We start from the raw sequence: 14,481 nt of genomic DNA on the forward strand, positions 1-14,481 counted from the left end.
TAAATATTGATGCCACAGTTCTATTGTGTCAGTTTACATCCATTTGTATGATAAGTATGACTGCACTCCATACGCCACTCACCCAGCAACTACAAAACAACTTCTGTGGACTTAAACACTTGCTAGCTACATCTTCTTCTAAAAGTAAAAACACATTAGTGCATAGAACTACCTAACCTAGTCCAAAGGACCTAATTTGTGTCCTGAGAGCACTGCAGAGGCATTTGTGTGGTGTGTTAATGAAGCACCAGCTTGCTTATGTTGCAACCTTGTGCAATGACAGATGGAAGCCTATGCTTGACCCTGTGTTTGCTTCCCACGTTCTTCAGAATTAGCTCAGTCCCATATATAGATATAGATATATATATATATATATGCATTTAATTCAATTATCTCTCATTAATTTCCTCTGGTCTGGAAGAGGAAAATAGAGACATTTGCCTATCCTTCCCTTATTAGAGGAAAAGAATCCTCTCAGTGTACTAACATGTTGAAAATTCTTCCATCAGCTTCTCTCTCTCTCTGTACTTCCTTCCCAAGCTGGCTCACAGACACCTAAATAATGAGGGGTGACAGCACAGGCTCTGCAATATCCATTGTGAGGTGATCACTGGGGATTAACAGCAGTTAACCTGCTTCCTCACAGTGAAATTCATTCAGTGCAAGTAGTGCAATTCTGTACAATTCACCGGCAGCTTTTACACATTGCATCAAACACCTTCTTCATACCTAGTGATGTGAATTCTGGAATTAAAGAGCACCTGTAAGAAATCCTTATGCTTCTCAGATTTATCCTAAAAAGTAAGTATCCCAGTGAGCTTATTTGGATGGATACTGCAAACCAAGAAGGGCCCTGAGACACTTGTAGATATACCAAAATATTATCTTTTTTAATCAGAGATGGAATGAGAAAAACTTAAGTGGCAACTCACTGAGCACCAACAAGTGTTTGTGCATTGTGAAGATGGCCTTAGGTCTAGATGAACCATTTCTAAATTTATCTGGTGTTTTTCGAGATGAACAGCTACTCCAGAAAATGCGGCTCTAAATGTACATTTACATATACAATTCAAAATATTTTATTTAATGTCTCAGTTTGCAAGTCTTCATATTTCCATGGTCAGGCTGGGAAAGCATTTTACCTCATAGTTAAGTTAAATCTCAATCAGTTACACCATATACATGTATTTCCAAAAACAAATGAAAAATAATTGTAAACTTGACAAATGAATCTGTCTCCCAGGTAATATCCCTTTTTACAAGTTTCACTGAAATAATTATGTCCAATACCAAACTATGTTGTACAAAGAGATTTTTTGTTGCACCTAAATGACAGTGATGAAGAAGAAAACAGGAGTAATTCAATTAACAGTAATACCAAGAGATAAACATTTTGACCTTCTAACTTCTGTATTTATTAATAAGGTTTAAGCAAAGATAAGAGAAAAATTAGTAAATAATGCTGATCTTAACTATCTCTTACTATACTCTTTGTGCCAAAAGAGTACCAAAGATTGCCAACATAGAGGTGTAGTTAAACCACGCTGATGTTTCCTGCCCTCACCAATTTATTCAGTCATCAGCCAACGCTGTACCAGCTTCTTCAATCCTCCAAAATTTTAAAGTAAACCGAGAATTGCCAGGAAAGCAGGAGCCGTGACAGACCAAAGCCAAATGAGGGGAAATGCCACTCTTACCTTCACACACGGGGCAGCACTCCCCGGGGACCTTGACAGGGTTTAGGCAGCTCTGTCCGCAGGCCGTTGCCACGCAGTGCGGGTCCCCGTTGATGCACTGGCAGAACGTGCAGTCGTCCTCTCGCCAGCGGTCTCCGTGAGCTTGGATCTGACCATTGGCATAGCAGCCAGCAGGGTTATTGACTGGATAAAGTGGGTCTGAAATGACAGCAATTGCAAGAGAATGTGTGTTTTAATGAACGTTTTAGTTTTTTGATTTTGTTCTTCAGAAAAAAATCGTTCTTGGACCTATTGATTCTCCTTTTTTGTACTAGCTTTCTGAAGGAAATTTAAATTTTCTGAATGACCCATTGGAATGACTCATGTCAGCACCATATCACTATTTTACACTACGAGCAAAGATGAGGCCTCAGGCACATTTGCTGCAGGAACAGGAAGTGTGTCTTAACTACACCTCATCACAGTTTTGGAGATATACTAGCTTTTTGAACAAGGTCAGTTTTCAATTTCATTTCAGTTGAAGTTTTTTCCCCTTGAAAGCCACAAGTCCCACTTACTTGCTAGCAATCAAATTAAGATCTGGGTATTTAAATAACAGAATTTTAGGGAGCATATTTTATACAGGCTTTCTCTTCAAGTTCCATGCAAGTCTGTATATGCTAACACATTACCTGAAATAAAAGCAGCTTTTACTCTTCAGAAATAATAGTACTCCAGAGATGTGGTAATTCGCACTGATATTAATAGTTAAAAAGATATATATATAATGTGAATGCATACAATTTATCATGGTGGCTAATAAGAGGTCAGGCTCAAAAAACAAAGTATCTGAGAATGTACAGTAAGTAGGTCACATTTGCAAAGCAGGCAATACTACAAATTACATATTAAAGCAGATTTAACATATTAAACGCAATAAATACAACCGAAACCATCTTTTTATAGCAGACATCAAACAAGCACAAGTGATTTATTATAAGTTAATTTTCCAGGAGTGTTAAGTTGGAAGGACTTGGGAGAAGTAAGATATCCTATCTGAAGGGAAAAAAGGATGAAATGAAACTTGGATTATTTCTTTGAAGTTTCATCACTTCACTTTGGAAGGAAGGCAATGCATTTTGAGTGTAGATAAAACCTGTAGCAGTGCCAGTAGCTGTTGTCTTATTCTAAGCCACTTTATGACACTCCAAACATTTGGAGTGAAACTGCACACAATGTCATCCCCATCCTGAGCTGTACTGATATTCAGAATTTTGGTAAAATTCTGATTAAGGCCTAAACCAGATGTTTGTGAAAATAAGGCATTTAAAAATTAAAATGCTTCCTCGATTCTTAACTTTGCACCTTTCATGTTTTAGGATGAGCTCACATCTGTAAATAACCATTTCGACCTAGCCAAAAATCAAATCATACACAAACAAGCGAAGTGAATTTTATCATTCAACTTATGTACAGGATTCTGATTGACAGGAATACAGAAAAAGCACAGAAAAGGCATACAAGACTTGTGCTATTTGCAATAGCCTTCTATGCAACTCAAAGCACAAAGATCCTTGTACCCTTAAAAGGTCAGCAGTGTTTAAAGCTATACACTGAGTCCAGCAAATTACATCTCCTAATGCTGATATAGTCTACAGAACTTTGAGAAAGAACTCTTCCTGGAGTTAAGTCAAGAAGGGCTTGTGCCTGTACTATACAACTCACACCAAATTTACTACACGCTATTTTAGAATTGTTGGAGAAAAAAAAGTTTTATATTTCTTGATATTTCTATAATCAAGTAAATATTAGCGGGAAGCAACTAAGCACCTTGAAAACCAGTCACTCAACAGAAGAAGAGCAGGTAGAAAAAATGCCAACAACCAGAAAAGCATGAATGGGTGGGCTGATATGTTCTGCCCATTTAAAATACTTACCTTGTCAATTTAGGTGTCAGCTTTACTCAAGTTATTAAAAAATGGATCAGAGCCACCTTTTTTTTTTTTTAAGTGTTTAAAGGAACCAGGACAATTATAATATGTTAATAGAGCCAGCTGTCTAGGCTCACTTCAAAGAATGCCAACAAATCAAGAAGGATTTCTAGTAAAAACCACCATATATCTTAGTATCCAATCATTGAGAAGTCAGACTTCCTTCATTTAGTGCCATAACCCCTATCAAAAGAACACACAGTAGAAACAAGCAAGCCAAATAGCACCAGGTGATTTGACAAAGGACCCTGTAACTTGGCATTAAGCCACAGGCATTACTAGAAAACAACAACTGGACTCAATAATTATAAATCATTATCCATTTTATTCTGTCTTACTAAGGACCTGTCTTAAAGAAGACATTTCCACTGCAGACTAACACATACCAACTCATCAAACCTGAAATGGAATGTTACCAGGTTTTCTTGCTAGTCTGACTCAACGGTTGTAAAAATGGAGAAATCAAATTTTAATGTGGTATGATATGACAGAACAATTTATTGATAGATAATAAGGTAGCTGAATATTTAAATCATCAAAGAGGATAAAGGATATATCTAGAACTGCAAGTCCAATGTGGAAAGTCAGCACCCATATCTGAATATGACAGGACAGATAAAGCAGATATATAGATACCTTATTTATATATCTATATATCTTGTCATCATGATTTCATAATGCCAAATCTTGGAATATTCACATATGTAAAAAAATAGTAATTATAGGAAAAGAACCCAAGAGAGTTCATATATTCTATAAAGTCAGCAGCTCATACAGCAATTTCTTCAGGAGTGCATCTGCACTTACTTGGGGGGTTTCACCACATCAGACATACTTTCTCTAGACTTTTTCAATTTGGCATTTAATCACAGCATAGCACAGATTTTTTTTTTTTTTTTTCTTACAGCATGAAGGCTCTTGTAAGTTTAGGTGCAACTGTATCAGGAAAGACCAAAAATCTAGGATCCTGCCTTCAACTATAGTCAACAACAAATATCTAGGCCAGGTCTTAAACACAGGGCAAACGCAGATTGGTATCTCTAGAATACCTGAGCCTACAGCATTTGCACTTCAATTTCTCTACATGTGAACACCATGTATCAACCTGATACAAACCTACACTTAAATATGTAAAATATACACCAAAATATAAAAAAAATTACGAATACTCTTTAAAAAATGACTTCCTAACTTGCCCACTTGATATTTCATTATCCAGATTTTGGGTTTAAATCTCTGAAGCTCTCAGTAGCTTGGAACAAAACAAGCCATTTTTCACCAGATCCTGTGCTGAGTGAGAAGGTCCAGCTCTTACAGCTGCCTCTTTCAGATGTATTTTTGAGGTACCTTACTTTCTAATTCTCTGTGTGGAATAAAACATTACTATAATGGATCTTCTGGCTTATTTGCTCCTGCAAGGAGCTACAGGAATACTGATATTAAGGAGACTGCAAAGTGTTTGAAATTCACATTAATTATTAGATTCCTCTCCTCCTCTGAGGAGATTTCAGATTTCCAGGTGATTTCACTTACTGAGAAGATATTCCTATGTTCACATTTAAACAAAGGGACTAAATGTGCCTCACAGGCCTTTTGACTACCGGGTGGCCATAACCTGACCCCCAATGAGGCAAGATCCAAGTGCACAGCACCACCCCTATCTTCCTCTGCTGGGAATTCTGGTTGTATTCTAGCAGAAGATGCCTCCAGTACTTTCTAATATAAGCAAGAAGGTCAATGTGAAATTTCTCACAGAGCCCTTTTTAGGAGGACTGCAGGCCTAGCAAGGCTGTCAGCAGGGCAAAGGAGGAAGAGAAAAACATTGACATTGGATTGCTGCCCCATGGCTTTGCTATAATTGTAGAGGAAAGAAGTTTTGTGCCTTACTCTAGCTGAACAGAATAAGAAGCAGGTTGCAAAGCAATTGAAATTTGTCTCAGGGCCACAACTGCAGCCCTGGAGATGCCTGTCTAAATGTCTGAGCAGAAATTAGAAACAGTTTCTTATGTCCTTTGTCAAGAAGGCCCCCCCAAAACGCACTGCACACTTGACCATGTCTAAGAAGTAGTGTCAAGGTCAGACAAGCACTGCAAAGAACATAACAGCACACTCAGGCACAGCAAAAATGTAGAAATGAACTGAATTATGGAGGAATCTGCAAACTTCAGAAGAACAAAAGCCCTCATTTGCTCATTTCCATTGAACAGGCAAAAAAAAAAAAAAAAAAAAAAAAAAAAAAAAAAAAAAAAAGCAAAAAAAGCAGCAGAATTAAAAGCAGACAGGATTACAAAGAGACTGTACCTTCACACACTGGGCAGCACTCTCCTTCCGGCACATAGTACCTGTCACAGTGTAGCTCACCACACTGGGCAGAGAAACAAATAGAGACTCCCCCTTGGCACCGACAAAATCGACAAGCATCCATCCGAAACATGTCTCCGTCATAATATTCCATGCTGTTAAATATGCAAGTTGGCTTCACTTCTGAAAGAAGAAAGAGAAAAGAACTATTTCACAGATATTGCTAAACAGGAAATAGTTAAGCTTATGCTGCTATTGACAAAAACATATAAAAGAAACAGTTGATTTTTCTTTCATTTTTTAAACTCAAATACAATTTCATTTTAAGAACATGGTGTATTTTATTGTCTGTTTCAACAACGGAAGAAAATAAAATGCTGCTTTCAAAATTACCTTCAGAGCAATTGACTACACTTAAAAGTCTCAACTAAAAATAATTAAAATCCTGGACCAAGTCTACAGCACTGGTATTTCTTTGTACAAGTTAAATATTTCTCATTCTCGATAAGCCTGAAGCTACTTCGAATTTCAGCACATGAAACAGTATGTTTTTCTGTTTTAAGAAGACAGTTTCTGATGTCTCTGGAGTGTAATCTTCCTCTCTGTAGGACTTGGTACTCAGGTGGATAAATTGCACTAAAGCTGTCCAATCGAAAAACATTTTGCGACTGCATGATCTGTTTTGCAGAACTGAACACTTCTTTTTTCAAGCAACCTGGAGCTGTAATAGCCAGCTCACAACTATACTTCCCACAGAAAAATAAACTCAATTGTAATAATAGTTACATGATTACTTTAGTGTTTCAAAAACATAAGATGGATCATTCTTGTATGCCTCCATCTGCAGCAGAGCCTCGACTTATAATTAAAACTTTGTGGGAAAGTAAGAGCCTTTCAAAATTTTGAAGTATTTTGGGAAGAACATTGCCCATTTACTTTGTTAACATTCAAAAAAAGAAAAGGAAAAAAAGATGCTAATTAAACCAATGAAACCATTTACAGATTTAATCAGATTTCCCTCATTATTATTATTATTGTTATTAATTATTATTATTTTATACCAAAGAGATTTGGTTCCAGATTATGAAGAAGATCTATACATCATATATATATATATTGTAAGGTCTTCATAGAGGATTTGACCTTGCAGTTCCCCCACATACATGAACCCACCTCCACCACCTATTGCCAGCAAAGCCCACTCTGTTCAGCCAGCTCAACTGATCCCCCCTCCTCCATGACACTGTGCAGCTTTCATGGCTCAGGGCTGAATCACTGTGACTCAAGACACTGCAGAAAAAACACTCTGAATTTATATTCAACTATACTACTCCACATTAGTCATTAGGAAATCATGACTTCACAGCATCATCATTATATTACCCAATGACGTAAGCTCCCTCCCTCTTCCCCACTTCAGAATAAAATTTTGGCCTCCTATGACACTAGCCCAAAATATGTGAAAGCAGCCACCTGAAGTACAGCAGTATCTAGTTCACCAGTCTGGTTTTTTTCAGAAGCTGTAAATCTAGCAGTCTGAAAAAACAAAGGTTCTGCAAACAGGATGCTATTTACTTCAGCAACAACAGTATCAAATACTGTCGATAAACCCAACACAATTAATTGCATTTCAAGCAAAGAGCAAAGCAAAGAAAGTGCAATTTTTCATGTTTCTGATTTCTGTAGAACAGAAGGAAGACTATTTACTTACATATGTAATGCCTAGCCACATAGAGCTAAAACTGCCCATTTTATGGTCAGGTGATTTTTCTTTTGGTTAGAGTTCAATCTCACGTGGGAGATGAAATATATTTAAATGAAAAATCAACATTTGCAGATTCTTTTCAACCCACCCCAATTCTCTTAACTTTTGGGGAGCTAAAAACTTTACATCTGAGTTACTCTTGACAATGATACAGGTTTTCTTTAAAACTCTAAAGCATTTCAAGTGCTTATTTCCACATATGCTTATATTGATCTCCAGCCTTGAGTCATTTGAAATGATTGTAAAGCATTAGAGTTGAAACTTGGAAGTATCCTGAGCAATGTTTGATTTTTATAAGCCTGTTCTGTCTTCAAGGCATAATGTAGAAAGCAGCATAAAAAATAAGAGCAAGAGGAGGAAATACCACTGTGTCCGGGAAAACAGCTATGACCTCATTAGAAAGCAATTCACATAAACAAACACTTGAGAAATATTTCAAGTTTATGCAGCTCAAGCTGTTAGTTTAAAAACCTTCTCAAAAAGGAAAAGTGCCAACACAACTCAAAAGGCCTTTAATCCATTTGCTTCTGGCTTCACTGTTTTGATTGCAGCTTTCCAGATTTTTACTGATTCCCCCATCCCATAACAGCAGATATGAATTCCTGACTGATTAGAAGTAGAAACATCATCTCCCATTAATTACTGTTATTTTTAAATGTCCAAACAAGACTATGCAAGTAACTGCAAATGCTGTAAGGAAACAGCATGTACAATGAAAACCACTGCAGAATTTCACTACATGTGTATTTTTACCACCCAGGCTTATGGTAAGCGTATACATTCAGACTAAACTATAGACCTAATCCTCTACATCCAGCTACAAGACAAGGATTACTTCTGTTAGAACCATATGTAAGACTCCAGTCTTGAGACTGAGTCAAGCCAAAACAAGCACGAAACAAAGAACTCTAGCTTTAGATACTCCAGGTGGAAGGAAGCCTGATGAAAGAGTGAGCAACGCACAGTGAAATTATAATGATGCATTTCTTCCACCACAATATGCTGAAAGATCTTTCAGTTCCCTGGTCTGGGTTGTTTTGGTTTTTTTTTTTTTTTGAAGTGCCATTTTATTGCCTTATTGATCTAAGTATGACAGTCGCAAATGAATGGAAGACCATAAAGCTAACATTAAATAAATGCATCTTTTCCTAAATTCATGAATTCTTCCAATAAGGAGAAAACTACAGGTAGGATTCTTCAAGTTCACTGTGTCACAAAGTAATTCAAATTGCCAAAACTTTATAGCACAAAGCAGTTAAACATATCTGAGACTCCAAATCCCTTTTGTGATGCTAACTACCACAACAAAGCAACGGGCATGAGACACAGGCCATGGCTTTGTGAACATAAATTCAGTGTCTGCTGGCTCTCAGATAACCCAGTAATACAAGATCGATCCAGCCCAAGCACTGACACACACAACTACCCATCTGTGAAAGAAGCCAGGACAGAGGGGACAGTCCCCAGAAAGATAAAAGGTTTTTTTCTGGCAGTGGAAGAACAAATGACATCCCTGCTCCTATATAAAGTCAAGCATGACTAAGATTGACTTGATTTGGCATTAAAGTTCCTGCCACAGAGTTAAAAAAAATAGTTCTGACACAAATTTAGCTCTACAGATCCCACAGCCACAACTTTTTAGTTCTGGGGGTGAGAGCCCAAAAAGTAAGGTTGCACTAAACCCCACAGCTTCACACTACACAAACAATGATCATTTCTCAAAACCTTTATCACCAATCTGAACTGCAAAAGGATACAATCTGTTTTACCAAATTAGTTTTCAAAGGAATTTTACCTTCTACATGTACATCTAATGAAATGCATATTAGTTCCACGGGCTGAACTAGCCCAAAGTAAAACTTCTGTTATTGAGATTTCTCTAATTTCCTAATAGGTATGGTTTTCTTTGATTAGAGTCATGGAACAGCTCAGAAACACATGCAAGTTTGGCAAGCCATCCCTTGCAAGGCAGCCAGTCTGCGCACAGTTACCCCAAGCACATGAGATGCTTCTGGCATCAGCTGTCTGTAGGCAAGTTTGGGCATCTTCTTTCGTAGTATCAGAAGTTGCAGCTCTCCCAAAGTGGAAGAAAGACTCAAAACAATTTTCTGTTGTTGAAATGATTAAAAGGTTCATGATTCCAGCACTTCACATGTTCCTTCAGCATAAAGAAGTACTTGTACCAGAGCCTTGGAAAGAACTAGGGTAAGTGCTGTGAACCTTCGATTAAATGAAAAGGAAGGAAACCGATAAATTTGAATCCTGTGTGCCTATAAACAAAATACAGAATAGCTTTCCATTTTTCAAAAGCTGAGCTGGTAGAGTTTAAAAAAGAGAAGGTTATGTGCCATTGGAATTGGCCCATAACAATGTTATAGGACAACTGCATGGTCTTGCTTCCTTGCAAGCATATAAAAACAAGCTAGATAGAAAAAACTATTTGGATTCTTACTCTTCAGGCTGCACTGCTTAGTTTCCCTAAGCAGCATATTCCCTATTATTGCAGCATATTATATTGCAGCATATTCCCTATTAACACCATTACAGGATGGTTCTGAAAGTCCTTTGGTCCTGCATATTCTAAAAGGGTCATCCAGAAACAGAGAAATCAGAATTAAAGCAAAACTGTAACTATTATTTGTAAATCAATGCATTTATTTATACAATTATTTAAAAATACTTTCACAGCTTAAAGGAATGAAATACTATTTTGTGGCAGCTGCATTCTGTAAAAGATATTAAAAGATACTTGGGATGCTGAGAAAACCCAAATTCGGCTCTATCTGATACACTCCTGTCTTAATCTTTTTTTTAAAGCCGCCAGTAACGGAGAAAACGCAACCTACCTATTAAGCAATTCCACAGTTTTATTTACTGTAACTGAGCAAAAATCATGAAAGGGGCAATTAAGGTTAGACAGAAACAGCAAACAAATAGAAAGGAAGCTTCCCCTAAGCTTCATTACATTTCCCATCTTCGAAGTCTCATGTTCTACTGCTTTTTCTATCCTCCAGTGTGCGAATTTCTTGCCAAGAGGACTCATCCTCAGGACACCTCAGGGTGTCCCTGCCTACATCCTCTTACAAATAAAATTTACACCTTTCTTTCAATTTGTTTTTCTCCACCAGGTCATGTTTTTTTAGTGTTTAATTGTTTCTGTGGCTTTCCACAAGGCTACCTCCCTTCTGTCTCCTAAGTTCTTCTAGAAATTAAGCAATGCTACTTTTTAACATCCTGAAGGCCTACTACAGGAAAATACCAGGACAACAAAGGAGGAGCTGGGGTCACAGAGGGTGGTGGCTATGCTCTAAAACCCCCAAACAGTGACAGATTTTCTTGATGAAATTGCCAAACAATTCTTGGAAGCAAGACATGTTCTTCATAACAGAAGAATGTGTTTAAATCCCAGTGGTCTTTGTCAGTCCATCACAGGAGAAAACACATGTTGTGATCAGTTTAGCCATAGGCATGTTAACAGGGCACAGACATCTGAAACAGTACCACTAATAGGTACTAGCATAGTCCACCATGCATTACCAGTACATCTGCGAGAAGCCTCTCGTGCATGAGAGAAGTTAAAAATTGCAGGGAAAAAAAAAAATCTCCAAACCTGCAACACAAGGCTGTGGTTTGGCATTATAACAGGTCTAACCATTTCCTCCACGCTTTGAGAAGAAAAACTGAATTCTAACCTTGTCCTCCGAACTTTGTCCAAGTTTAAAAATCTAGCAATATCTGAGTCAGAACATTACTGGAGATATTAGTTTACCAAGACAATTCACTTTGGCAAAAATCATTACTATTTCACCAAAGTAAATACTAAAAGTATTTACTCTTTTTTTTTTTTTTTTTTAACTTTTAAACCTGGGCAGAACTGCACCATTTGACAACTAATATTCTTTGTATATGACGTATCATTTCATGGAATCTATCTAGCATCTTGTTTTTCATTAACCAACATGAAATAAGTGAATTAGATTTTGTCCTTTTTTATTTAAAAATTAACTTTTTTATTTAAAACTCAATCTCTACTTCCCACTGAACAACCCTCCTACTCCTAGTGAACCACTGTAGAGTTTTGAGTCTGGTTTCACATCTCACTGTGGTCCTGACAACACCTACCCCATCTTTTTTATCTATTTAGCTACAGACTGAATATTTTTTACCAGGAATTTTGGGTTGACTGGCCTTCAGTTTTCTGTGTTTTCCTTTTCCCTCCTGTTTTAAATGTAACTCCTAATTACTTGCACTGTTTCACACACTTTCTCCAATTTGACTATAGGGCAAGTATAACACAGGTTCGGAGGATCTAAAACATTTTACTTGGTTTGGCAGTCTGACCAGCTTTTTCACTATACTAGACCAAATTCTCATACAGTTGTGACTGGTGATGATTTAGCCATGATTTTCAAATACCTTTCAGATGTTCTGACTGAATGAAAAACAATAAACCCCAAAACCAAACCTCAACCCACAACAACTAAATCCCTCTACCTTTTTGGTATCAGATTATCTTCCTTTAATGTTAATCTTATTATGTACCAAACAATCTGTTATCTTTTGCATCTCACAACCTGCCTTTTACATCTTATTTTTTTAAGCAGCTGCCTATTTGAAGTCCACCACAAAAATCTGTGGTTTTGGATGGCCAAAGAGAAATATGCAGTACTGTTTAATCAGTATTAGGATTATTTAGTTCTCTGTTCTGATACAGACTGTTACCTTGGTCAAATCCTTATTTCTTTAGAACTCACATAAAGTAAGTTTAATGAAAGTACAATAAGGACAGCCAAGATTAATGCAATAAATAATGAGAACTCCATGGTAGATGGTGTCTGTGAGATGCTTCACTTGGACTTCATTTCCTCCTTCTAAGGTGAATATTTTCCTTGCTGACCGTCTATTCCTCATCAAATCCCTTCCATACTCATTGATGCTCCCTTTAGAAATAGGCCATTCTTATTTCCTTTTAGAAACGGTGGAATGACCTTTATCCTCTTCTGCACCATGAGATTAATAATGGATCTGCAATTGCTGTGAGGAGCAAGTGCACCAACAGGTGACAAGAAGTGTGATTAAAGAGGGTTTTTAATCTCTCTTCCAATGCAGTACCACTGTATAGAGATGCAAGTGTGAAAATAGCCAGAAGGCACAGAGAAAAAAGAAATGCCTCCTTTATGTCAGGAGGAATTCCTTTATGTCAGGAAATGCCTCCTTTATCTTCTCAAATGACGAAAAAAAAATTCACAGAAGCAGCTATAAAATGCAGACTGTGAGTCACAGCAAGTGGTCCTACTGATGCAGGAAATCACTTCTGTACTACCATGCAATTATCAGTATAGCCTAAACCAGCAGTACAGAAAGGATCAAAGTCTTAGGTCCTGAGGAAGGTGGGATTCGATCTTCCCAGGATCAATGCCAGTTATTGTCATGCATCCATCAGGTAGTCCCATTTTCAGTGGATAGGACAAGGAAAGTCCATACCTCAATCCCTGGGGAAAATAGATTGGGACTCCACAGCCACCCTTGGTAGATCTGGACTCTAAAATCACAGCTCACACATGGCCATGGCAGAAAGCAGCCTAGTCCCCTTGACCTTGAATCATGCTGACACATCGATCAGGACCACTCACACATGTAATGTATCATATTTCATAAACCAATCAACAACATTTTTGAAGTAGGAGTTGTTTTCAAGGAAACTTACTGAGAAGTGAAAGCCCTGACTGACAGAAGGCAGCAGCTGCAGGATTCTTGGTAATTGCTCTCTCAAATTTCTATGGCACAGCTCACAGTCAGTACGTGCTTTAAGTGCAACTTACATTCAAGAGATCCATGCATCAATACCTAATTAGAGAACACGCAAGTTTGGAGACTCTCTCTTGTTTCCAAGCACTGGCACTCTTGCTGCACATGCAGCTTTTAATCTCTTTAGATTCACTTGTTGATGCTTGTAATTTAATGTCGAATCAATTTTCTTTCCTAACAAGCTCCCCCATGAGTAAAAGCAGCACACCAGGATTAGCAGACAAAAGTCCTGGCGAGTAATATATTTTGTACGGATCAGAAGAAACTAGCTTCTGTAAAATGCAGGACTTTGTGGAACAGTGCCTATCTTGGGAATCTCTCACTCAATTTTCCTCTAGTATGTATCACATAGTATCTAGTAGTCTCTAGATGAAAAGCAGTTCTCAGGTAAGTGAAGTGGGGAATCTTCGCGCCAGTTGGCATAACTTCCCTTTAAACAAAGCAATACTGACTCTCACTTTCCCTGAAACAGGGCAGCGGAACCATGCAACAGACAAAAATCTTTGTTCAGTTTCATACAGTAAGATGAAATTATTTGCTACAGATTTCCCATGTTGCCTTATTTCCTTTATATGAACTTCACACTTCTCAGAAATGAGTACATTTGACTATGGATGTAGCTCTTCCCCGAAAACTTCACTACTGAACATCACTGTGCAAATCTCTGATTCCCACATGCAAAAAGCAGTGATGTATTTAGTTGCATCAGTTATACCTCTAGTGATACTATTTTATGCCAGCCAGAGATTTCAATTTAGCAATTCACACTTCTGTCTCCTTCAGGCTAAAATTGTGTTACATGCACGAACTAGGGCTTGCTCTGATGGTCATCAAGAATGTAAGATAAGAAGAAACAGCCAGCCAGTCATCTAAGCAGAGATGACTGACAAAATCATACCACTACTGCATTTTAAATCACTGTTTGCAAACAGCTCCATAG

General features: G+C 37.6%; 1 protein-coding gene across 3 annotated transcripts in view; it reads right to left on the reverse strand.

The window, feature by feature from the left end:
- Positions 1-14,481, reverse strand: part of CRIM1 (cysteine rich transmembrane BMP regulator 1) — a 173,729-nt gene that overhangs the window by 47,973 nt on the left and 111,275 nt on the right. For all 3 annotated transcript variants that reach the window (XM_048296630.1, XM_048296632.1, XM_048296631.1), the window contains exons 6-7: positions 5,969-6,151; positions 1,698-1,895 (exon numbers count right to left, since the gene is read on the reverse strand). In XM_048296630.1, coding sequence (XP_048152587.1) covers positions 1,698-1,895; positions 5,969-6,151 — 381 coding nt within the window. The remainder of the gene's footprint in view (positions 1-1,697; positions 1,896-5,968; positions 6,152-14,481) is intronic.

The sequence above is a fragment of the Corvus hawaiiensis genome, chromosome 3 (genome assembly GCF_020740725.1).
Source record: "Corvus hawaiiensis isolate bCorHaw1 chromosome 3, bCorHaw1.pri.cur, whole genome shotgun sequence".
Lineage (NCBI taxonomy): Eukaryota > Metazoa > Chordata > Aves > Passeriformes > Corvidae > Corvus > Corvus hawaiiensis.